Source organism: Hemicordylus capensis, chromosome 2, assembly GCF_027244095.1.
Source record: "Hemicordylus capensis ecotype Gifberg chromosome 2, rHemCap1.1.pri, whole genome shotgun sequence".
NCBI classification, from domain to species: Eukaryota; Metazoa; Chordata; class Lepidosauria; order Squamata; family Cordylidae; genus Hemicordylus; species Hemicordylus capensis.
In genome coordinates this window covers 360,076,838-360,104,269 of record NC_069658.1, presented here as the reverse complement: position 1 = coordinate 360,104,269, position 27,432 = coordinate 360,076,838, and the positions used below count along the sequence as shown (strand labels likewise).

General features: G+C 41.3%; 1 protein-coding gene across 4 annotated transcripts in view; it reads left to right on the top strand.

The window, feature by feature from the left end:
* DPYSL3 (dihydropyrimidinase like 3) overlaps positions 1-27,432 on the top strand; it is a 104,623-nt gene that overhangs the window by 39,721 nt on the left and 37,470 nt on the right. For 2 of the 4 annotated variants that reach the window (XM_053289112.1, XM_053289115.1), the window contains exon 2: positions 19,721-19,809. In XM_053289112.1, the coding sequence (XP_053145087.1) occupies positions 19,721-19,809 (89 nt within the window). Of the gene's footprint in view, positions 1-301; positions 415-519; positions 685-19,720; positions 19,810-27,432 lie in introns of those variants that run through there. The other 2 variants (XM_053289114.1, XM_053289113.1) reach the window with 2 other exon arrangements.

Sequence of the window (27,432 nt, the reverse complement as noted above, 5' to 3'; positions counted from 1 at the left end):
GATGGAATTTCTCAAGACACTCCCCACGATGTGCCTATGGAGACTTTCCTAAAGTGATATCTCATGTTTGCTGTTAAAGATTCTTGGAAGTTTGCTCCAATTTAATGGCTCCCTTGCATTGTCTGTTCTTGCCTCTAGCCTAGCTTCTGCAGTAGCCGGCGTCGCGATATCCCTGGGAAAGGGCTCACGGTCCCTGCCCAGTCCCCTTTGTAAAGCTGATGGATAGAGTTTCTCTACTGCCACCCTCTAGTGGCCCTTGCGCCTTATTACAGTGACGGCAGCATAGAGTGGGTGAGGCAGATGAAGGGAGCAGAGGGAGAAATCAATACACAGAGAAAGAGAGACTGGGAAGAAGGAGAAGGGAGGAGTCGTCTCATCAGCCATTCTTGTCTTACAGGGTCCCAGCTGTCATTGGTAAAGAGAGGAGGGAGTGAGAGGATTTACTATTGTGTGAAACGGGTAGGGGGAAAGACAGAAGCGGGGGGGGGAGACACACAGAGAGAGGGAAAAGGGGGGAGTAGAAGGGGGGAAGGAAGCAAGCACCAATTGTTCCACCTGATCTTGATCTTCTTTGCAAGCTGGTGCTGCTCCCAGGTTGGAGGGTAGGAGCCGGCTCTGCTCCTGCAGCAACAGCCGCACATCATGTCCGGTTACCAGGGCAAGAAGAACATCCCCAGGATAACGGTGAGTGGATTAACCTCTTCTTCCTACCCACCCCTTCTTTAGTGCTTGCCTTATTTATGGATCTTCTTTGTTTTGTCCTGATTTACTGCACTCCAGGTACTACTCTGTTTTGTAAAAAGAAAGCCAATGCAGACTTGCTTCAGGGACATCTGTCTGTTTTAATAGGGTTACTAAATAGCCAGAGAGCTTACAAAAAAGGGAAGGGAGTACATGCAGGAATGGCCCCGAGTGAGCAAATCTTGGACTTTTGTAATCTGTGCAGTTGATGTTTGCAAGGATCTTTGTTGTCTCATGCTGTTGACTTGCCTCTTAGACAGCCTTTGTGCTTTTGCAAAGCAGTGAGATTAGTCCAATATCTTTGTTTCCCAAACTGTTGCAACCAACTCTTCTCTCCTACCTCTGCCTCTGTTTTTGTCTGTTGGGTATAGTGGGAATTTAGTGACCTTCTGTTTTGCAAACCTGTAGTGGGTGTCCTTCCTCCTTGCCCAGTTCAGGCTGTTTGTGCACTTTTTGCCTTGATTTCAACAGATCCTCTCATTTTGGGAGGAGCTGATCTGAGTCAGGCTGGTTTTTAAACTAGATTGTTTTCTATCCCTTATTTTGATTTTATTTTTTGTTCTGCTACCACTTTTTAAAAACAAAAAATAGGGACGCCCAAGTTGTCTGCTGCACAGTTTGTTGCATATTTGGGTGCGTCATGTGCTTTGACTGGCGCAGGAAAAAGAGGAATTGGTTCCTTTATAAAAGTGAAAGCTTTGATTTACAAACTATTGTAAGGAATGTTTTCTCTGTGTATTTGTTAGAACATGAAGGGAAATGTTCTGACGAAGAGCATGGGGTGAAATGCTCCTAATAATAGCAGCTTTTGCATCTATCTTTGCCCTGCAGATCCATTTCCAGTGGCTTCATACTCCACCCTGATTTATTGTTGATGCAACGAAACGCCTTGCAGTGGATACCCCCTTGGTCTTTAATAGGCTGGGGTTTATTGTTGCTGGCTTCAGATCCACGGAGTGCAGCTGTGCTTTGTCTCCAATGCATTTTAATGAAATCTTTTGTGGGATAGGGTATGCATTGGGGGGACGGGTGGCTACTCCATCTTTGAGGCAAACAAAGGAAGCAAACCATGCACACACATGCAGGCAAAAAGGGAGAAGCTTGGCAGCAGCCCTGTCTTCTAAATGTACCTGCTTAATTTCCTAAGAGGACTCTTTCTTTGCTGTGGTTGGGAATTTACACTGACTTTTTTGGTGGGGTTTTTTTTTTTTTGTTTTTTGTTTTTGCTTGCTCATTGCTCAGCTTAGCAATAATTTGGATTTAAAATGGTTATTTTAAAAACCAAATTGATGCTTATGGAATTATTGTATAGTGTGTGAGGTACACTTTTCCACATGTGAGCTAAAATAAGACAGTTAACCTAATCTTAACCACAGCTGCCTTCTTATTCCCAATCACCCACCCTGGAAAAATGGCACTCTTCTAGAACCTTGATTTGATCAGATCTCTTCCTGAAGGTGCAATACTGTACACTAAGGGGCACAGGGACTAATTACCTGAAAGGCATAAATATGGACATTTTATCACACACTCAGCTTTGTGAAGAACCACCTTTGAATGTGACTGAATAATATGTCTTTAATGCAGCAAAATAATCCACTTGAGAATTAATCTTTGTATTATTTTAAACCAGTTCTTTCATGCTTTTCAATCAAAGCTGCTACTGCACTAGGTAAGTATGTATGCAGCATAATACAATGGAGCAGTTGAGTGAGGATGGTGCATTTTCTTCTCCCTTGAACTACAAGGTGTGACCTACATTAGCTAAATCCCATGATATTGTTTTCTTTTGTGCTGCTGCACCTGATTGCAGCAGTTTTTGCCTCTCTGAGGCTCTGTATAGAGAGGCCACACCTACCTTGGTGTTCAGCATAGGCTCTCCTTTCTTTGAGTTAGTGAGAAGTCCAGCAGTATTAAGACACTTAGTGACCTACTGCATGGTCTCCTTTGCTTTGGAAATATATATTCTTTCAAGGCGATCTTGTGCTTTTTGGGAATTTTCAGCCTTCCTCTTTTCAGCTGTTCTCTCTTAAAATTTGTATTTTAAAAGGGAATTTGAAGATGATATAGCTGAGAAACAGCTTGTAAAACCTTGGCCTATGCCACAGTATTTGGTAGTTGTGTATAATGTTATGACCTACACTACAGCAGTTTGAAGGGCTGCACTGCTGCGGTAAGATTCCTTGCTCAGTATTTGGGGCAACCCTTACAAAACGTGAGGGCACATTCTCTAGGAATTATTTTCTAGATATGCATGGATCCCCCCCCCCCACCAAAATGGAATCCTGTCACCTGCAGTTTGAAGGGTGTGTCTTCCCAAGAAGTTCTGCTTATTCTCTATGTGCATTTTATCATGCAACCAAAAGTACAAGACATAATTTTCAGGGATGGGGGGAAAGGTAGACTCAGAATTTATCTGGCCACAACTTGCAGATAGCATAACCTATAGTTTTCTCACAGGTTGAATGGTGTGGATTTAAGTGCTGCAGAGTATACCAGAGTGTTGTTTTTTTTAATCCACTCAGAGGTATAATAAGAGCAATGATTAGCTTTGTCTCACTGACCAACGTGTCCTTGTTACCATAGCTGATAATAAATCCACTGCTGGGATAAAAGCAATGTAGGCTTCTACAAGCAGTATTATCTGGCTGTGTATGTGTGGGATTGCCTGAAGCCAAACCTAACAGTGCCTATGATAACTGGGAAGGGCCAAAATCTTGCAAGATAATACTGTTTGTTATGTTTCAGTCACACAAATGCACAATGCCCCCCCATATCTGCAGCTTTTAATCTTAGGTACTTTTGAAAAGCAGCTGATGAAAAAGAAATAGTAGGTTGTCTTCTAGTGCCCTTGAGCAGCAGCTATCCTGCACAAGTGTTCAGTGGATGCTGCCATGTTGACTGTGACTACATGTTTCTTGGAAGTCTACTCTGTCTAGGCACCTATAATCAAGAAGATGTTAATATGGGTTGAATAGAATGAGTTGTTGAAAATATATTGGTGTTCGCCATCAGTGTTATTGTCAAACCATGATGTTTGCACCAGCAGATGAAGTGGGAGACTAGATTAGAGAAGCCTTGGGTTGAGAAGTAAAAGCATGGGACAAGTAAGACATGCAAAAGACATGAACTTAGATAAGCCTGTGGCTTGATCAGAAGAGAGTGCCTGACATTCAGACTAACAAAGTGCTGGTGCCGATAATGCTGTGCATGTTCTACAAGGGAGGAGTGTTGCTGCTCCAGTGGTAGCACTTCATTAGTTTGGATGTTAGCCAGTCAGTTCAGGAATTAAATCATGAGAACAGTCCTCTTCTCTTCTCTTTTCTTTTTCAAGGGCAAATGTTACCCAGTACAGTGACCACACTCAAGTTGGTTGGTGTGCCTTGGAAATGATGTCGGAAAAGAAACGTCGTCAGTTTTCCTCTTTTTTCCAGAGGTTTTCAGAATAAAGTTGTCATCTCCCGCGTTGATAGATATAGGAAAGCCTAGAAGTAAAGCCACTTGTTCAGATACATGAACTGTGCTTTTGCTTTTAGGGATGGGAACTACCTATTTTCACAATAAATTCTCCTGGATGTGGGGGTTGGGGAATATCTATGGGATGCACGAAGTCAGCAGAAAGACAAAGAGGTTTCCAGTAGCAACCACACCGCTAGATAGGGATATGCATGGAACCGGTTCTGTGCACCCCTGGGAGGGTGTCCTTACCTCCCCTGCCATGTTTCCCCTGCTGGCGCTGGCTAAAATCACTGGCATGAGCCGGCTGTATACCCTCTTGCCATCCCAGTCAGCATAATACTGGAAGTGGCCAGTGTGCATGCACATGTTATGCACACACGCTGGCCACTTGCGCTATTATTCTGACCAAGATGGCAAGAGGGTATACAGTCGCCCCACGCCAGCGATTTTGACAGCAGCACTGCCGGGGGAAACGCGGCAGAGGAGGTAAGGACACCCTCCCGCACCTTAAAGCAAGCCCCTTCCCGCCTCCAAACTGGCTCAAACGCCAGTTTTTCAAACCGGTTCAGCAGTCTGTGAATAGACTGCCGAACCGGTTCATGCACACCCCTACTGCTAGGATGACTTGTGAAATGTGCCTGAGCCACCTTGGTTACTGTATATAGCAACATTTTCTGTTCTTGTCTGGAGGTACAAGAATTTCCAGGGCTGGTGGTATCTTGATTTTCTGCATAAGAAGAAAGGGATAGAACAGAACCTCTCTTCCGCAACAGTGACATTGTTGACATTGCAATACCTTTGTAATCTTTCTTTCAGTAAGAGGAATGGCATTTAAAACTCTGGTCTGCCTCCAAGCAATGCTCAACTGTGCCTTGTAGACTGCAAACAAGGAAAGTACTATCTCTCTGACTGCAGATAGCTTTTTCCTTTTTTTGACCTGAATCCTGAAGCATGTGCCTAGTTCTTTCTGCAGATCACGTGATCTGCCAAGTGCTGCAGAGGAGCAGGAATTGAAGACAAACAGGGCAGTCTTTAAATAAATCCATCCAAATTGGAAGAAAAGCAACAATAGATAAGTAATAGTGGCATGCACACCTTTGTTTATATATATATCCTGCTTTTCCTCTGGGGAGCACGGAGTTGTTTCCATATGGTTCCCAGGCAGTGTCCCATCCAGCTAGCATACAACTAAGCCAAAATTGCGTAGGTCCAACAGAATTCCCATCATATGCCTTTAAATCATTAGCTGGACAACTCTGCAATGTTCAGAGCAAGTGTGTGAAACTGCAAGTGCTTTTGCCAAGTCAGATCAGAAGTATAAATGTATATATGTAAACAATAGTGTCTATACAAATGTTTTTGTCACTCTAAATGTTCTCATTGGCTGCTTATTCATTGCTTTGAAAGAAGTGTGTGCTCCTGGAAGTTGCACCTGTGTTTGAAGATGGATTGTTTTAAAAAGCATAATGTGTTTGAAGATGGATAAAACACCGCCCAGAGCCTTTGGATGGGGTAGTTTATAAATAAAATAAAATTTAAAAAGTGTGAGGCAAAAAACACAAACTATGGAGCTGTTCTAGCACTTTTGCTCCATGTCCATCTGCTGTCCAGACCTATGCAAGAGGTAGTTCAGATATTTCTCTTAGATCTTTGGATATGGATGAAACTCCTGACAATCGAACTAAGTCTTTCAAGAGTAATATGAGCTGGAAAAATGACAGCCAACTGCCCCCCCCCTTCATTTCCGTTCTTCCTTTTTTTTCCTCCTTCTTTTTTTTTTTGCAACGTGGATCTTTCTTCATTTTGCTTCTGCATTTTGTGTCACCTCTGGGTTTTTGTTGTATATCTCTCCTGGGTATAAGGACGTGGTAGGAAACACATGTTCTGCCATTTCCTTAAACACATACCTGTAAGGTCAAATAAATAACAAGGATATGTCACATTTACCTAACCAAAACTGAATTGTAGTTTTTAACAGTAATATTTTAAACATAGCAGTTAAAGCAGCTAAGCCCTGCTTATGTAGTTATCATTGAGTTGGGGAAGAGGGGTTTTCTCATTGATTCTTCTTTACCTACCAGACATAACAAAAACATTTGGTTTTTGTACTAATTTTCTGGGTTCTGTTCACACTATGTTTTTAGTTCTAGGAAAAGGGGAGGGCTGGTTTTCATGATCAGCCGTAAGTGGGAGGAGCAGCCAGTCAAGATTCAGGAGCCATGTACACTCCTGATAATGGATTGTGTGGTTGGCAGAAATATTGGGCAGAGGACTGGGAGGTGAGCGTGTGTGAAAAGCAATCAGTATTCCCTCTAACAGGGATTCCCAGATGTTGTTGACAACAACTCCTAAAATCCCCATCTATAATGACTTTTGCTTGGGGATTCTGGGAGTTGTAGTCAAAAACATCTGGGAATCCCTGTTAGAGTGAACACTGGAAACCATCCTATTCAGTCAGTGTGGGCAGCTGACCTCTTCCACCCTAAATCAAATCTCAGATCACCAATTTCAGCTGCCCCTGCCAACCGACCGGGATTGCTCTTGCACATGATTCCCAGTCCGTCAACCAAAATGATCTGTTATTGGGAGCATGCATAGCTCCTGAATCACAGCTGTCTGCTCTTCTCATTTACATCTGATCATGAGAACCAGGCCGGAGTGCTTGATTCAGGAACCAGTACGTTCATTGGGATTCATAGTCAGAGGCTGTTCTCATGTGCAGCCTAACACAGGCTATGGAAGCCCAGTCTGGGTTAGGCTGCACGTGAGAACTGCTGGGATCTGGCCCGATTTTTTTCATCTGTGTGCAGAATCAGTTTGGTTCTGGGCGGCAGTATCAAGGCAGTGGGGGCGCATGTGCATTCAGAATAGGGCTTTCTTGATTCAGCCTGAGCAGGATCTAAAATTAACTGAGCAGGCATTCAAAAACTTGTGAGCACGTGCACATGCGCACGCCTTAGAGAGAACACTGGCACAGATGTCACTCCCACCAACAGTTTGTCAGTAGTCTGAGTGGAGGGGAGTGAAGCGAAGCCTTCCCCCTGCCCACCCAGTCATGTGAATGACCTCATTGACTTGGTCTGGAGACAAGTTATTGGAGGTGTATGGCTCCCAATGGCATGTTTCCTGCTTGTTTAGAAAATATATGTAATAGAAAATCTGATTTTGATGATTTAGATCAACCTACCCTGCTCCTAATAACTGCTTTCATAGAGAGCAGAGGTGCATAACCATCAATATGCTTTCTACCAGGAACAATAGTCTGGAGTGGGGTAAATTGCTCTAAATCAAAACCTCCAAAATTCTGTGTTTCCTGAATAAGATATGTACTAATTGGCTGGTATAACAGTTAAACAAAACATTCCTCTTGCGACTAAATAGAACATTTATACCACCTAGGAAGAAAATCCAAAGCCTCTGGTTATATAGCCCACATGGCTTTTGTACAGATTTATATCCATTTAGGAACAGGGGAGCAATTATGAAATCAAGAGTTTCTATCCAGCACTCTCTCTAAACATATAAAGACACTAAGCAAGATCATTTATGTGACAATTAAGTACCCCAGAGCTTTTCAGAATTACTGGGAATTACTGGGCAGAACAGTGTTTTTTCAGGATGCGAAGAATAAACATCCAATCTAAAAATGTTCAGTTTGCACAGAAATAACTAGATTATTCATGACCTGCCCAGGCAGTACTCACAGTGGTGGTCTTCAAAGTCATATATTGTTGTCTTTGGTTTATATGTTTTTATATAGTAGTGTAGGCTTTCGCTCAGTTTAATAAAGATTTATGGATTCAGTTTTAAGGAATTATGTGTGTGTGGGGGGGGGTTTCAACTTGTTTATAATAAATTAAAATTTCTTTTAAAACTTAAGTTTTAAAGGGAGGTTTATACTGAAACTTCAGAAAAAACACCCCTGTTCTAAATTAAAACTGATTTATAAAATTTTGTTGAGAAGTTTTCTTAAAACCATACCATCTTGCTTGTGTGGTTGGAAGATATTGTATATCTTCCTATAGGAACAACTGACACAGAATATCTTTGGTGTGAGAATTCACAAGCAGTTAAGTTTCCCATAGTGACAAAGAAGCATCTTCACACTTGGAGAATCTAAAAGAGAAGGGTCCAGAATCCCAAAAGAGAACCCAAGAAGAATTTGGATTCTTGGTGCTCTTTCTGTTACTTCATGACTGTAATTTCCTCCGGTATCATCTGTACTTTGCAGATAAAAATTATCACAGGTTAACAGTGGCTAATAATGCAGCCTGACCCTGGACTGGCAGGAAGATGTGCTTGGGTGTGGGGAAGCACAAATGAGCTTTGGCAGGATGAACAGTGTGTTTATTGTAATAGTCTGAGAGCTCTCGGTAAGCATGTAAAAGCCTTTGCATTAGTCAGGCCCATTTCCTGATAAGTGCTTTGGTTTCCTCTTCAGTTCCTCTTACATCTGAATGCACCCAGAACCTTCTGTGCCAAAATAGACATGATGTCATTTCATCTCCTCCCCTCCTATTTTGCTTCCCAGCTAATGGCTAAGAGCTGGTGCCAACCTTCCTCTTTCTTATTCAAATGGTGAATGTGGCTGGCACAAGGGCCAAGCAGAAATGATTAAAAATGCAAGTCTTCTAAACTGGGACTTTTCTTCATGATCTGGTGCATACTATGTAGATGGAACAACTAGGGTCATTAGCAACAATTAACCATAGCAAATTTTCACATCCATAGCAAAACAATTAAAATGTTTTCCCCTTAATATTCTGGTGACGGCAACATGAACTCAAAATTGCCTCTGAATGTGCTGGGCATATTTCTTTTTTAAAAGAAGACCAGTTAACTACTAGCTGACAGAGAGGGAGGACAGGATGGGTTTCTGAGAGCAGCACACAGACCCTCCATGCCCAGTAATGAAGTTGCCCATGTGCAGGCAGTGGGAGGGGTAAACTTGGCAGTTTTGAGCCTTATTGAGATACTCTGCAGTGTAGTTGGGTCATGCCTTTATTATTATTATTATTATTTTTATTATTATTATTACATAAACTTAGGAACCTAAAGATGTGTTGAATAAGTAATAACTGGTTATCCCTCCCACACTGCAAACTCCACAAGCTTTTGCATGTATGGAGTCCAGAGACTAGGGATGTGCAAAATGTTTCCACTCAAAATAAGACTTTCGAGATTTTCTAGCTCAAAACAAAGCACCCTTTAAATAAAGGTTCTGTTTCAAGCTTGGAACAAAACAATCTCGTTTTGACTAGAAACCACTCATTGTTTTGAGAAGAACTGTTCATAGTTTCGAACACCATTTTGGAGGCCTGTTTTCCTCTTGCTAATTGGTTTTCTGGCACTGGCTTCTGATTGGTTTGTGATCTCCTTGCTTCTTGGTTGGCTTCTTATACAAATCAAGTGTTGTCATGGGCAACTGTGCTCCCATTATCTGGGTGGGGGGGGGGAGAAACATAAAAGGAAGCAGTTTCAAAATGTATTCAAAGGGACTGGGAGGCAGAGAGAGCCCTTATAGTGTGCCTCTCCTGAAGAGTATAGATCAGGAGAGGAAGAAGGAATCAAGGAAGGCTTTCTCGGCACCGAGTATAATATTTTATTTATTATTATTTATTTATTTATTTAATACATTTCTGTACTGCCCATAACGCAAGTTCTCTGGGCAGTTTACCAAACAATAAAAACAGCCAATAAAAGATTAAAACATTTCAACAATTAAAATTAAAAAGTTAAAACTATTAAAACACAATTAAAACAGTATCAAATTAAACGCCTGGGTGAACAAATGCATCTTGACTGCCCTTTTAAAAGTTGTAAGAGATCAGGAGGCTCTTATTTCAGCAGGAAGTGTGTTCCAAAGCCTTGGGGCAGCAATGGCGAAGGCCTTTCCTCGAGTAGCCACCAGATGAGCAGGTGGCAATGGCAGACGAACCTCTGCAGATGATCTCAGTGGGCGGTGTGGTTCATAGCAAAGAAGACATTCTCTTAAATACCCAGGGCCCAAGCTATTTAGGGCTTTATAGGTAATATGCTGTACTATTGCTGCTATAATGATCTGGTTTTGCTGGATCGCAGATTAACAAAGGCAGAACTTGGGTGCCTGCCTTCTTTGAGTTGTGGTTTGTTTTGTTTGTGAGATAGTGTTGTGGTGAGAAATGGAGAGTGGCAGCGCTGTGTGTGTATGTAATATTTCTTGGTGATTGCTGCAATGAGCTCTATGTCTGGCCTTGAAACTAACTTGTGCTTCACTCATTGCTCTGGTCTGCTCTGCAATCTGCATTGCAAGGTGTAGTCAGCCAAAACGTGGCTGAAGTTGCTCTAGCTGAGCAACTAGATCGCTGCTAAGTAAAGGGGCAGATGTTGCAGTGCTAGGAAGTAAGGAGTCACAATTGTGTGTGAGAGAGCAACTTATACCAATAATGTTACTGCAGCGCAGGCACTGTGGCTGGCAGTGGATTCTGGGTCAGTGATCCTTTCTTGACCATTTTTGTACCTTGTTTGAAATGTGTGTTCTGTGTTGGGAGGGACAGGTTCCCTTTTACTGTGAGCTTCTGCAGTGTTTTTCAAGGCAGGGTTTCAAAATGAACTACAAATTGCAATGCAAAACTTGTGTGCGCTCTGAGTGCAGCTTGTTCCAGCCATAGGGAACAATGGGGAAACTAGAAACATATTCCCCATGGAATAATGGTGCTCCTAGGGGCACCAAAGTGGGCTGGGTAGTAGGACATGATGGGTGCTTTTACCACCCAGCCCACAGAAGAAATGGACAAGTGGGTGATTTTTAACAAGTCTTTAACCTTTCTCTCACTCCCCCCTAGGATCTTATGGGGGTTTTGTGGAAGAGTGGAAAAATTGTTCAAAATTGCCTGCTTGTCCATTTATTATGTGGGTTGGGTGGTCGGTAGCAGTCATCATGCCTCACCACACAACCCACTTTGGTGCTCCTAGGAGCTACCCATGGGGAACAATGGGGTGTTTCTAGTTTCCCCATTGTTCCTTATGGCCAAAACACTAAAATGTTTTAAGTTTTATTTTGTTGGAACAACCGGTTCAACTACTGTTTCGATGAAACGTTTTAGCCATTTGTGTTTTGTTTTGAGTTTGAAACAAAATGAAAAACCCGTTTCATTTACATCCCTACCAATCAATCAATCGATTGATTGATTGCACATCCCTACCAGAGACATTTGTCGTTGCTCTTTTCCATAATTATGTAAGTTGTTTAAGATCATATTTTGTTCCCTTTGATCCATTGAGTTGAAAACTTAGTTCCCGTTAATGTAACTAACATTCCTTTCTTCCTATAATTATTGTTTTGCTTTCTTTCAGATTTTGCAAAACCTGGTGTCTCTAATTGACATGCTGAATTAGACATGCTGGTTATATTTTGCTGAATAAATCGCTAGTATTAATTAAGTTTGTACTTCTTAGGATTGCCTCAGTCTGGAGGTATTCAATTTATATACCTCCCTTCCTAAAGTGGCTCAGGACAGTTTAAATTTAAATCAATAACATAATAAAGCAATTAAAATAAAAACACACATTTAAACCAGATTCAAACTAAAACTAGATATCATTAAAATCCAGGCTAAAAAGATGGGTATTTAAGGCTCTCCTGAAGGCCTCCAAGGTTGTACTACCTCCAAGGCTACCTTGGAGGTAGTTCTGCTATCTGAAATGTACATATATAACCCTTTACACATTAGGTGTGTGTGTGTGTGTGTGTGTGTGTGTGTGTGTGTGTGTGTGTGTATATATATATATATATATATATATATATATATATATATACACACACACACACACACACACACATTAAGACGCATGTGTCTTCTAATAGTAATTGCAGAAGTAGGTTGAGGTAGGAATTCTATACAACAAGGTGCTTTGCATACTTTATTCAATATGGGGACAAAACTTCGTGGTTGTTTTTTTAAAAAAGGGAAATCACTCTTAATCTGCATAAACATATGCCTTCTTCAAATGTGTGTTTTGCATTTTTATATGAGTGCAAGAGCACTTCAGTGCTTTGAGATCTAGAACAAGGCATAGCAGCAAAACTATAACATATCAGTTATAGATGACAGTGTACATGTTAGTGAGGAAGGAGATATCTCAGAATAGGAACAGTTTGGTGTTTGTTTTTAAACCTTTCACCTGATTGCTGCTCAGCAATTATGATCTGGAGTCTGTTTGTTTATCTGCCCAGCAGTACCATGGAAGATTAGTTAGCCTTGTCATAGGAGATGTTACGAGAAGTGAAGTGAGGTGGGGTAGCTATTGCAGGGAATTCCTTTTTAATATCTACCACTCTTGGGAGTGCTTTGAAGACTAGCAATCATACCTTTCTTCTGTATTTAAAATAAAACAAATCTCTCTTGAATCCACTTACATAATTGGTATGGTGGATTGTACTGAAAACCAACCATGGAGCCCATGGCAGCAGGGATTTGAGGCTGAATGGAATTGAGAAATTAACCAAATATTTGTGAGTTTATACTTTTTCCTGACACGAAATAAGTGTGATTCCTCCAGCCTGCTGACTACTCTCCATGGCTTGCACTCAGTGTTCTCTCTAATGTTTTTCATCTATGTGCAGAATGAGTTTTGTTCTGGGCAGCAGTATCAAGGCAGTGTGTGTGCACATGCAGTCAGAGTGGGGCCTTCCTGATTCAACCTGAGTGGGATCTAAAATTAGCGGATATCCAAAAACCTGTGAACACCCACATGTGTGCATGCCATAGAGGGAACCCTGCCCCCATTGGGGGATTCCCCAGTGAATAGGATGCTCTAGGCACCTGACTGTGTGCGCTCAGGCTGCGGCCTCTAATCCAGGATAAGGGCTGGGTCAAAATGTCAGGCTAGCAGGGGCAGAAGCGCCAGGATTGGGAGCAGTCCCAGCACTCCACACGGGTAGCCCAACTCAGGCTGGTTTGTCCTAGCCTGGGTTGGGCTGCTTGTGTGAATAGCCTCTCTGTGGTGTTGTAACATAACTTTTAAACTAATGTTTTAATGTTGTTTTTATCTGTTGTAAACCGCCCGGAGACATAAGTTTTGGGCGGTATAAAAATATGTAAATAAATAAAAAAATTGGAATAGGACTCTGGATACCTTAGTATTTCCTTACGTTCCTTGCAACTGGTTTAAGACCTTTCATGTAAGGCCTTGCTTTAAATTCCATTTAGCTAGAAAGTAAGATTAATCTAGGTATAGTGCAGGGCCTTTTCTACTATGGCACCTCACAACAGAAGACTCTTCCAAGGATGGGCTGTTCATGCCTGACATAGCAGACATTTCAAAAGGGGAGAGAACACAGAGACTGGAAAGTTTCTCTGTTAACTGTAGGTTCAGAATAACCTTGAGTGAAGTAAAGATCAGAAGGAAGGATTTCACAGCTTCCCATTAATCATTCAAACAATGATTCAACTTTCCTAGGAACCTTTCACTTTAGAATGTTTGTTTACCGTTAACTTGGACTAGCCTGTCTAGAACATAAACACATTTGCCTTTATCCAAAATTCTTAGGCTCCAGAGTGAATATAATGCTCCCTGCAAGGGGAACTACTTCATTTGCTTCAGTGTTGGAGTTTGTGCATAGTCTTGTGTGACATTTAAATGAATGGAGAATCGACTTGCATAGAGCTGTATGGGTACATTAGAATATCCCCATACCTAACAGAGCCACTGGGTTGGATTTATTTGACTTTCTTCTGAAACAAAAAGTAGTTAAAGAGTAGGAGAAGAGCAGAAGTACTTGTTAATGTAATACAATGGACTGATCTTTTGAAAATTGCCTTGGATTTTTAGTTAAAGATTTGAGGGTGTGTGTGTGTGTGTGCGTGTGTGTGTGTGTGTGTGTGTAGAACAGGCCTTGCTATAGGTTTTCCCCTTGTGATGAATCAATATTATATGTTGTTTATGGCAGACAGTTTTGACAGTGTTTGAGTTTTTAAAAATCACACATGGAGGTCATTCACACAATCAAAACTGTGTTCTACCTAGGTTTGGAAGCTGTGTGTCCTCCCAATTTGCAGTTGTGTGGAACTAAGGTGGGAGGGAAACCTGGGTAGAAGTGATTGTAAGGAAACAAGGTAGCGGAGAAACCGGGGTAGCTTTTCCTAATTCAAACCTGACTGCTGGGTTCATGGACCAGTTCCTTCGAACCAACCGGCTGACTGTTTGGTTCTACAAACCAACTTGAACCGGTTCAAGTGGTTAGCCCATAGGGAACAATGGGGAACTCAAACCACACTATTGTTCCCCATGAGTAGCTCCTAGGGACACGAAAACGGATTGGGTGGTTGGGCATGATGGGTGCTACCTACCGCTCTACCTGCCAAACAATTGGTCAATCAGGCAATTTTAAATGAATGTTTGATTTTTATCTGGATCAGTAGGTCATGATCAGATGCTCTACCTTGAGCTACAACCCCATCTCCATCCTTACATAAACCAGATTCCAGTTTTGTCTTAAGCAAAAGGGAAGAACTAAAAGTGCATAATTCAGCTGGTTGAATGCCACTTCAGTTTACACTTTAAATCACATATATAAACAAATATATATGCAAAAAGAGAAAAGAAACAACAGATACAGAGTTTCTACTGATTCATATAGTTTCATGCAGATGTCAAGAGTTTCTAGTCCAAAAGACAACCATGGCTCTGTCTCATACACTTGCCATTGCCCAATCGTATGCAAAAGTTGGTCTACCTAATGCTGCATAAGCTTGAGTTACAATCCTCACAATACATAGTCATTTGGGTCCTGAATCTTACCAAATAGATTAAAAGTGGGGAGAGGAAAAAGCCTGTCCTTCTTGCCTAGATGATAGATTGTCCTCTGTACTTTTATACAGAATTAAATCCCACTGAGATCAGCGGGCGTACTCTGAATGCTTCAGTCCTTTCCTTCCACCAAACCTCTCATACATTTATATAAATGCTTCTGGGGGCTTCCATTCACATACATGTACCTTTATCCATCCACTAGTCTCCTATACTTCCAGCAGGGTGTGGAGTTTGTTTATAAGCCAAGTGCTGACCTGGGGGCTGGAGTGTCTGTGTCACCCCTCATCAGGGAGGAGGCAAATGAGAAGTTGGTAATTGCTGCAGGAGCAGCAGCAGTGAGACAGCAAGTGGAGCATGCCCCAGGAAGGGAGGGACGAGGCCCTGTGGGAGCTTCCTCGTTGCCTGAGCCCCAAACACTGTGAATTAATTTCTAGCTATTTCTGTAATGTACATTCTAGGTAACTTCTTTCACCAATGCTTTTTAATATCTACATGAAATCGCTGAGTGAGGTCATCAGGAGATTTGGTGTTGGGTGTTATCAGTATGCTGATGATACACAAATCTATTTCTTCTTGTCATGCTCATCATCAGGAAATGGCATTCATTCCCTAAATGCCTGCCTACAGGTAGTAATGGGCTTGATGAGGGATAACAAATTGAAACTGAATCCAAGCAAGATGGAGGTGCTCATTGTAGGGGATCAGCATTTATTAATTATTTATTTATCATATTTCTATACCACCTGGTATGTATATCTCTAGGCAGTATACAAAATTTAAAATATTTAAAAGTCACAGATTAAAATACATGACAATAAAAACAATAGAATAAAATAGTTAACATCTAAGTTTTTTAAATTATTAAAAATTATTAAAATTTGAGGGATGAGTTAGAACATCCTGTGCTGGACGGGGTTACACTCCCCCTGAAGGAACAGGTACGCAGCTTGGGAGTACTCTTAGACCCAGATCTCACCCTGGTATCTCAGGTGAAGGCTATGGCCAGGAGTGCTTTCTACCAGCTTCGTCTGATTCGGCAGCTGTGTCCATTCCTTGAAGAGGGCAACCTTCAAAACAGTGGTGGATCAGCTGGTAACCTCCAGACTTGACTTTTGCAGTGCACTCTACTTCATATGTAGTCTGGAAGCTTCAGTTAGTTCAAAATGCAATAGCCAGACCGGTCTCTGGGGTAACCTGGAGAGATCATATTATGCCTGTTTTAAAACAGTTGCACTGGCTCTTTTGATTTGTGGGTTTTATTGTTGTTGCTGTACACCTCCCAGAGCCGTTTGGATGGGGTGGTATATAAATGTAATAAATAGGTACCATGGCAAGGTGGTGCCTGCCTAGCATTTTTCAAGTTCTAATGTAGAAATCAGACTCAGATTGGGTTCCCTGTTGAATGCTTGCCACTGAGGAGCCCTGTATGTGCGATAACCTACAGCCAGCCAATTTCCAAAGACATATTTCAATATGATTGGGGGAAAGTTACAAATCTACCTGATCAGCATGTGTAAAATACCTGTGAGACCCTACTGATTCTGCTGCTAATTGTTCGATAGTATCCAGTGTCATCTCTGATAAGATTATATTCAACTTGTGAACTTTCTGAAATGGGAACCTGCACTTTTGTAAGCACTTGAGGCAAGGACTGTGCCACTTCTCTGTTTTGTACAGCATCTTGCATTCTAAACCATTTGTAATAGCTTACTGTTCTGAAAAAAGCAGACCCCTCCCCACATCCCACCAGGAACATAAAACAGATATATTGTTCTTATAAAGATTTGTTGGCTTTTATCTCATGAATGGTTATAGTTTATTTTTTGTTTTATATATGATTTGCTCTGATTTTTGCCTCTTGAGTACCCTGTGGGTAGAAATATGGCCATGAATTAATGGGAAGACTTCAAGCACCTGTCTAATACCTGACTGAATCATGGCTTAATTCAGTAGCTGTAAGAAAAGTGTTATGTTAAATTGGATAAACTTGGCCTGGACCTGCAGACCAATGTTGGTTTTATGCACAGTTTCTTCCTGCACAGAGTTTTGGCCACCAAATACTAATCAGCTCTTCCTGGAGTCTTTGGAACAGTTTTCTCTTCAGGCATTGCTCTGCCATGCACCTGCTGTCTTCTTATTGCACACTCGGTTGGTCAGTGGGAAGCTATGATGTCTTTCTGTTGGCCAGCATGTTGAGCTAAAAAACCTTTAGTCCCTTCCAGTGGATTCTATGAAGCTGTATGTCAGTTTTTAGCTGTAACTTTAGCTGTATCATCATTTCATCTTTCAAGTTGACTGCTTACTAGAGGAAAACTCTTAGAAATAGTAGGAACACTCTGGGAAGCATCTAGATGAAATTGCCTCTTGTTTGCAAATAGTGAGATTACTTCATTCGATCAGCTCTGTGGAAGTTGGCAGATTGTTTGTAATGTAACTCAATATTCCATGCCAAGTAGGGAAGGAACTTTTGGTGATGTATCCATCCATAGTGTTCTTTTTGAGCATATTTCTTATATCACTGTTTTGGCTATGAACATGTTCCATGCAAACAGCTAGGCAGTTACTACATTTGTGAAACAGAGTTTATAGAAATAATTGTATTTGGGGTAAATTTGATAACCCTACCCACAGAGTGCCTTAAGTAAAAAGTCTAAAGATTCTTGTTGCTGGAAGTGAACATAGGAGTAGGCCAAAATGCCCAAGTACTATAGCTGAGCATGAACTTAAGAAACATCAGTATGTACACTATGTGCATGTTTATTACTTCATCATATGTTTACAGAAAGTACCAACTACTACTACTACTTCTACTTCTACTTATTATTATTATTATTACATTTTACATTGAGTCCTGATTTTTACATTTTTGAGTCCTCATTTGTAATACGTTAGCTCTTGGTAAGTATTCTGCCCCGAAGATGCAAATTTAGCTTGATAGCAATAGCAATAGCACTTATATTTATATACCACTCTATAGCCGGAGCTCTCTAAGCGGTTTACAATGATTTAGCATATTGCCCCCAACATTCTGGGTACTCATTTTACCGACCTCGGAAGGATGGAAGGCTGAGTCAGCCTTGAGCCCCTGGTCAGGATCGAACTTGTAACCTTCTGGTTACAGGGCGGCAGTTTTACCACTGCGCCACCAGGGGCTCCTTTTTTTATGCTTTCTGTTCATCTAAACTACTCTACAGCTAAATTTATTTTTCAGCCTTTGGCATCATGTTACCTTTCCATGTCATGTGCAATTTGCACTCAAAAATTTCTTCAAAATTCTGAGACCTTGGGGGGGGGGGCGCTGTCTACACTGTGTTTGTTGAAGTGTGTCCACACTGTGACTGCAATGGCAGGAGAAGAGCAGCTCCTGTCCTTAATCAGGGATGGTTTTGTGCCAGTGCTGGAGAGAAAGATACCATAATGGGACACCAGCAGGTCACAGCTTCCCATTCAGCTGCCTTTTGGTTGATCCTGCCTCTTGCTAGTGGTGTGTTGTCAGACTATGGATGGTACAAGATAGGAATGAACTGGAGAGAGATAGGAATGGACTGTTCCTCCTTGATCTGTTCTGGGATATAAAAAAGATTTGGGCCTCAGTTTCTGCTTGCCTACCAAACCACTCTTCCACTTGGAATGTACAAGCCTTACTATAGGCCATGGTTCTCTACAAGATGACAAAGTCAAAAAGGATTTAAAACAAAAACAACAAAACTCAGGTCATTTGAGTGATCTTAGCTATTTGGAATTTTTGCTGTCTTCACAAAAGACATTAAATTCCATATCTAAAGGATTTTCTGTACTTCATTGCAAGTGTGGATTAACTTTGTTTACAGATTAATGAAGCAACCCATTAGGTGAGGATAGTGTGTGCATGTGTGATGTGAGAAGGGCGGCAATCAAGGCTGGGAACCTCATGGGTGAGGCTTCTTTAGGAGGCCTTGGGCTCTTCAGGCACTGGAATTGGTCTGGTGACTGGGATGAGTTAGCAGCTGGGAATGGCTGAAGGCAGCAGAAACTAATGTTTGTTGTCTTCTGTTACATGCCACCCCCCCTTCCAAAATACTCCTAGCAAACTGACTGGGGACTATGATACCAAACCTCTGTCCTCTTAATCCCAGATTGTTTGAGAGCTTGCTGTTGAATAATGTTTTGGCCTGATTTAACCAGTTTCAGTATGGTGGCACTCTGTATTACTCTTTCCACCCCCACTGTGGGCACAATAAGGCTATTCACACGAGCAGCCTTACATGGCCTTGTGCAGCCCTCCCAGGGTAGGGCTGCTTGTGGGATCGAAGCTGATCCTGGCACTGCCCTGCTGGGTAGCCCAAGGTTTTGCCTCAGGCTATGACCTAGGGAGAGGGCCTGGGCGTGCCCTTCTACCCAGGTGCCCAGTTGTGTGTGTGTGGGCTTCAGGCAGCCTGAGCACACACACAGCTGGGGGTGGCAAGAATGCCCAGCTGAGGGAGAATCTCCCAATGTACTTCACACCCGTCGCAGTGCATTGAGGGATACTGGAGGACTTCCTCCTGTGACTCACTACTCTGCCACTTCCTGTGGTGTGGCTTGTGTGCTGAGTGAGTGGCAGAGCCTTAAAGCTGATTTTGTTTGTGTGCAGGGAGAAGCCTGCCAGTCCCCAGCCATGTGAACGGCCTTCTTGTGTATAAGTGAAGGACATATATACATCTGCATAACTTCTGGCATTCATTTTTCTTTGTTTCTCCCCTCACAGAGTGATCGTCTTCTTATTAAAGGAGGGCGGATAGTCAATGATGATCAGTCATTTTATGCCGACATTTACATGGAGGATGGTCTTATAAAGTGAGTATACAACTCTCATAGCTTGTTATCTGCTTGTTTGTTAGTAGTCAGAATATTCTCCTTCCTTGAAGAGTGGAATAGGATTCTTCCATGCCAGCTTATACTGGGTGTAGACTTCTTGTTCATCTCAAGAAGTCTACTGTTACTTCATTTTCAACACATTAGTCCATGTAAGTGCATTTAAACTATCATATTTTTTGAGAAATCCTGCACTGAACAGAAGAGACAAGTGTGATTTATTTTGGCTTCTGGTTTGTCTACTGCATCATAAAAATAATTTTACATTTCTAACTGCTAAAGCTGGTGAAGGTTTGCTTTAAAGAAGCTGTTTCTTTAAGATTCTGAGAGATTTTAGGCAAAAGCTCAGATGCCATGTTTTATCTGGCTTCTGGTTGTGTTTATGGAGTCACAGTAATGACTTCAGTGGTTAAAGGCTGAAATTATTCTAGTGTGTAAATACATGCAATTAGGACTAAATCCCAGTGCAGCTGGGTTTGAGTTGTGGGATATTTTATAGCCAAGGAACTTGAATGTTCTTTGTCCTTAAAGTGTAAACTCAAATAACTAGGCTTTTCTTTCAGGAAATAGTTTTAAAGCAGCAATAGGGAAATCAAAAAATATTGAGGAGGAAACTTTCCAAGTGCTTGAAGCCTGAGGGGAAAGGCAATTTATTAAGTTCTGGTTTGATGCCATAAAAGACACTTGGAAAGTAATACTATTTTGCAGAATATTCAGAACGGTTTTCAGATGTCATGCGCTCATTGATAATGTGCACTGTTGTTTTTAAACCTTCCTTCCTGGTATTATAGAAAGCTGTGACCTGTCATAAAGTGCCAGTTTTGATGTGAATCAATATTTGGTTTTAGCAGCAGTTTGGTGAAAGTGGCAGTTGGGAGTTGTTTCAGGATTACACTCAGCATAACAGGTGTTCCTGGTATACATGATGGTGTATTGTTTTCAAAGGAGATTGTGACTTTCAGGCACTCTTGTTTATAGAAGTAATGATAGTGGAATACATTTCTTAATACCCTGACTGCAAGCATTTGTGCATAGATTCGGAAAGAGCTGTAAAGGAAGCTTTGGGACATGTTTGTTTGTTTATGTTATTTAAAACAGTGATATCCTGCCTTTTCATCACATACAATGGAGTGCCCAAAGCGGTTTACAATCAACACAATTTATATATAACAGTTAAAAAGAAAACTGCCAGCAGGTAAGGAAGTGTCAGAAAATGATAGGCCCGCTGGAATAAAATAGTATTTCATTGGCATACCATCGGAGTCTCTGAGTGCAAGGAATTCTAGATCTGGACTCATTTCTCTCATGCACTCACCAGCTATACCTTATGGTGGTGGAGCATGGAGCAGGTTCCAACCTGATTGCCTGAGCTGGTAGACAGGTTTATGTGGGAAAACATGGTCCTTTAAGGATCTAGGTTCCAAACTGCTTAGGATTTCAAAGTATTTGGAATTACTTGTTTCAGTACTATATGTAGCATGTAGTATAACTTCCAATGGAATAGAAGTCTTTGGAGCTGATATAATAACAAAACTGTATGATCTGAAAAACCAGCTCTAGTCAGAACTTTAGTGGCAATGAAGCACAACACTTTTCAAAGGCAGCCCTACACAGAACATGTTACAGTAATCTAGTAATGAGGGCACGTTTGACCCTCCTATAAGCATGTACCTGTCAGAATGTTACGTGGAACATCCTTTCAAGAAGCTTTAAAAATTCATCCTTTAAAAATTTGAGTACAGGTGCTGCAGAAGAGTTGGAAGCACTGTAGCCCAAAATACATGTGATACTTTTTTGGTGATGATCCTGTATTTGGCAAAAAAGTAAAAAGGTATTTCCATTCAGGGAAAGAGAAGATTCAAGCAGGAAGATGTTTTTTCCAGCACTGCTATAGAACATAGGAAACTGCCATATACTGCGTCAGACCATTGGTCTGTCTAGCTCAGTATTGTCTTCACAGACTGGCAGCGGCTTCTCCAAGGTTGCAGGCAGGAATCTCTCTCAGGGAACTTGAAACTTCTGCTCTTCCCAGAGCGGCTTCATCCCTTGAGGGGAATATCTTGCAGTGCTCACAATCAAGTCTCCCATTCATATGCAACCAGGGCAGACCTTGCTATGGGGACAAGTCATGCTTGCTACCACAAGACCTCCTCTCCAACAATGAATGTACTGTTGCTAAAAATTGTACTGAGTGCCTAAGGCTATGTCTGCTAATGTCCTAAACATGTAGCAAATTCTTCATCAGCTCCTAAGAAAAGGCTCCCCCCCCTTTTTTCTTTCTTTCTTTCTTTTTTTTTTTTTTTTTTTTTTGAGATCTTTTGATGACAGTAGAATTACAAAATTCTGGAAAAACATAGGGAGAGTTTTGAAGCTCTGTCATTTTATTTGGGAGGTTTTTATTCTCTAAAACAAGTAATTCTAAGTTTTGTACCTTAAGGAATTGGGATGTGTCTGTGTGGTTTTTTCCCTTTTTAAACACTGGTATAAAAACTACTCTCGTGGTAAAGGCAAAATACAAATGTAGTGCCATCAGTTGTGAATAGTACATGTCCATTTAAATGTTCTGACAATGAACACAGAAGAGGGAGCCTGATCTTTTTCCAGTAATTGCATTCATGTTTATTGCAGGGAAAGCCAGTCATTTTTTGGTCTACTAAAAAGACAAATAAGGGGAACAAGCTAGAATATAAAGTGAATGGTGTGGCTCAAGAAAGACTGTACTTATGCTCTCATAATACTCAAACTTGAGGTCACCCAGTGAAGCTGCTTTATGGGAGGTTTAGGACATACAAAAGGGATGACTTCACACAAAACATCTAACCCATGTAATTCACTAGCATGATATATGGTTGAGGGCTACTAGAATAGATGACTTAGACCCAGTGCAGTATTAGCATCAGACTTGAAGTAGAGAGTTGAAAGTTCAAATCCCTCTTCAGCCTTGGAGGCTTCTGGGTTACTTTGGGCCGATCATGCAGAACCTCATAGGTTCTAAGAACATAATGGAAGAGGTAGAATAACATATGCAGCCCTGAGCTCCTCAGGGAAAGGCGGGAATATACATGTAATAAAGAAGGGGGTTTTGTGCTTATTCGTGAAGGATAGTCAACAGCTATTTGCCATGATAACTATGTGAAATGGAACCTCTCTGTTTAGAGGCCAAATACTGAGGATAAACAGAGGGTGATCATCACTTTCATGCCCTGCCTGATAGCTAGGCATCTAGCTAGCCACTTTTGGAAACAATGGATGAGGTGGGCTTTGGTCTGATCCAGCAAGGTAGTTCTTATGATCCTTGACGTTATCCCAGTTGTATTCACAATACAACTGGGTCTGCACCTGCACAGTAGCCAAACCAGTAGGACCCTGAAGCTCTGCATGATGCTCTTGCTCCACCCAGCATTCATGCGCATCCATTAGAAAGGGTGGTTGGAGCGTTGTTGACTTCAGTTCCTTTCCGATTGCTGCTCTAGCTGTATCAGGAGGGACTTCCTCCAAGAACTTGAGAGTTTTAATTATTGAAGTACCTGAGAAATTGATTATTTTGTTCTGTTTACAGAGCCCACCTTGGTCTTTCATGACTGATCATAAAACCTTTAACAGGTGTGATAAATGTAGGGCTAAACTTCCTACTTCAGATAAGCACGACTTGTATTTTCTGTGCCTTGGGGAAGAACATAAGTCAAACACATTTAAAATCTGTTTTGTCATTTTTGAAACAAATGAGGAAAATCAGAGAACTTGGTTTGAAAGATGCCCATACAACGTGTTATTGAGACCAGGCATGAGCATGCCAGCAAAACCTTAGACACTGACATCAATGTTGGCATCAACTGCTACCCCATCAAGGTTGAGCACCATGGCATTGGTATGGTTGGGTGGAGGCTTCTACATTGGTAGAACTCTTGGTGTCGGTCCAGTCTTAGATGTAGATGCTGATTCTGCGTACTCTAGTCACATTGAAAGAGGGCAAAGAAGGGAAAATAAAATCCACCAAAAAACAACCACATGGGGAAGATGACCAAAAAGAGAGAATGAAAAAGCTTCAGAAATGGTCGACACGGAGCCACATGACATCAAAGACTGCCTCTTCAATCTCTTTTACTGTGGTGTCAATGTCAACAAAGAGAAAAAACATGTGTGAAAGCATTAATGCCATCGCCATCGACCGAGTTGACTTCGAAGATTTCAACATTAAACATTGTTACGACTGTGAGGTCATCATCTGGGCCAAAAGCATCCACTATTTTAACACTGTATAGCTTAACCAAGAGTAAAGATGCCCCATAATGTTAGATGATCCGCAGCCTTGCAATGTCTTTGCAATAACAAATATGCCAAAAGCTACGATACATTCCAGAGAGTATTCCCACTCCCCAGCTTATTCATTGAGAGGGAACATGGGACGTGATGATGAAGTGATAGACGTTCCAAAGAACCATGAATGTCACCCAATCCTCAAAGATCACCAATAGAGGATAACAGGAACTGAATGTTTAGCTGGAAACAATTGTGGAGGGCACATCAGTACCATCACAGCCAAATGAGACAGTTCCCATCAGCTTGGTGTGATCATGGCAGAGGGGATTGTAACTATCAACCTAAAGATCATCGTACCATCTCCTATACCATCTCCTATAGATGGGAACTGGTACGAGTGGGTTCAAAGGAGCACTACATTCCATGCAGAACATATGACCGACAAAGACATTTCTTGCGTTACTCAGAAGATGTACCAAGGGAAGATGAAGGCATGTTCTGCTGTTGAATGTCATTTTAGCCACCAATACAGTCTCTGCATCTCAGTGGTAGTGATAGACCCACTACCAGATGTGAGAACTACAGTCACTTTGCCAATGACTGAACTGGTGACAGCAACTACTACTCAAATGACAACCACAGTTTCCACTTCCTCTAGTTCTCCACAAGAAGACCAAGCAGAAGAGATGGCAGAAGAGGAAAAAGGTGAACAGCAAGGGGATAGTGGAGGAGAAGAGGAATCCTTGAAAGAGTATGAAGGTGAATCCAAATGCACTGAAATTCCCATTTGAACTATCACCTGATGACGAGGTTCTGAAAAAGGCTTCAGATTCCCCAAAGGAGAAACACAGGATTTACCATTCCCTGATTATGGACATGGCAAATATATTGTGTTTAGATCTGAAACAAGTAGCAGAGGAAGTACATGACCCAGTATTAAAGTTCCTTCAAACTGCTAAAACATCACAGCCTTACCAATGCTTCAAGTGTTACTGCAAACATCTAAACAGGCATGGCAGAAACCATCTAGTACTGTCCCTATATCTCCAAGCCTGGAGATGCAACTGCAAACAGGGAGGCTCCTGGGAGCTGAGCAGATTAAGCATAGCTGCTAACATAATCTACTTTATGCTGGTCAAAGACCATAACAAAAATTTATTTTATTTTATTTTATTTGACATCAACCTTATCCATGCATATAGCTAATTACATGGCATGTATGCTAAGATACCAGCATGCACTGTGGGGACAACTGCAATAAACTGCTAATACTAAACCAGAAAATTTTGAAGCAAAGATCGAGGTAAGTTGCAGATAAAATCAGCAGACATAAAAAGATAGTATATTAGTACAGTAAGGCACTTGATGGACTGTGAATCAAAAAATATGGCTGCAGCATGCATGGCTGTGCTCTTCAACTCTGCAGATACAAAACATGTGAAAAAATTGACCTCCCTTTTGAAGTTGACGGTCTATTTAGTCAGGAGACAGACTAAACTCTAGAGAAACTTAAAAAGTCTAAACTGACAGCTAAAATGTTGTCAGTACCTCAAACACAACAAAGCTATGCTTCACAACAGAAGGAATCATACACTTCCAACCAACCTCTGGGATGTACAAACAACCGTACAAAGGCCAAGACAAAAGAGATTACAGAAATATGGAGAGGAATCAAATTTGGCTCTACACACATAGAACAAATCTTACCAAAAGCAAGGCGAGGGCAATAAACAAAGTCTTTGATGTCTCAGAGACTCCAGAGAAACAAACTCAACCTATTGTGATCAACTTTATTTACTTAAGAATTGCCTCTGAGGAAGAGTATTTCAGCTTGAAATGTGTTAGGCAGTGCTGAACTTATTCATATGAAATGCATCAGTAAAAAGATAAATTAAATAAATTCAAAGAAATCTACCAGCACCTTTGGGAGTCTTCCTCTCTTTTTGTTTCCGATTTCTGGTGCTGCGTCATTTTTCTACCCCCCTCTCTTTGTTCTTTTTCTCAGAGACTCCCCAACAAAACGCTGCGATGGAAGTCCCATTAATAGCATATCACTACTCAAGGTGGGAACAAATAACGGACAAAGGGGTACTTTGCATTGTACAGAACGGTTATGCCATAGAATTCCACACAAGACCAATTTTTCAGGGTATAAAATATACCCAACCAACTCCAACTTCCAGAGGAAGTCACAACCCTTCGAGAAGAACACTATAGAACACTTCCCCCAGAATCAACAGATAGGAGGATTTTATTCAAGATATTTTCAAATACTAAAAAAAGGACGGGGGTATCCACCCTGTCCTAGATTTGAGAGCATTGAGTTACTTTATACAAACCACAAAGTTTAGAATGATCTCAATAATAGCCATACTTCCATTGCTGATAGGTGACAGGTGGTTTGTGGCTGTTGATCTGAAGGATGCATATTTCCATATCAGGATTCTCCCACGTCACAAAAAATACCTCCGGTTCATTGGGAACCAGGTGTATCAATACAAGGTGCTACCTTTTCGGATTTCTACTGCCCCGAGGGTGTTTACCAAGTGTATGGCAGTCATAGTTACGTACTATGAGGGGCAAGGGGATAGAAATATTCCTATTTCTGGATGACTGTTTACTAACAGCTCATTCCTAACACAAATTGCAACAAGACCTAAAGGACATGATGATATTGTTGCACCAATTGGAAATAAAGGTCAACCACAAGAAGTCCAAAATGCACCCTACAAAATCCATACTTTTCATAGTTTCAGTATTGGATACTGAAAAACAGAAGGCATTCCTACCAGAAGAAAGAATTGACAAGATAAAGCAGCAGGTGGAATTGGTAATACAATGTACATATCTGACTGCAAGACAAATCCAAATATTACTGGGGCTGATGGCCCTCTGCACCGCAGCTATTTTACATACGAAAATAAGAATGCACCCCTATAACTATGATTTCTGGGGACATTAGATTTTCAAAATGGGGAAATAAAAGAAACACTCCGGTGGTGGAAGAATGAAGAAAATTTGACCACAGGGATGCAATTTCAACCCATGTTTCCGGAGGTGATTGTGACCTCCAATGCATAAAAAACAGAATGGGGAGCACACCTGCCACACACCTATTGAATGACAAGTGGATAGAAATAAAACAGCAATTACATATAAACTTACTAGAACTTCTAGCTTCCTACCTAGCACTGAAAGCCTTCATACCACTATTATAAGCAAAAACTATCCAGTTTTGTAATGGACAACACCACTGCTATAGCATATGTGTACAACCTGGGGTGGGGGGCAGTGTTCCCTCACTTGGGCAATCTTGCCATACAGTTCTGGATCCTGGTGCATAAC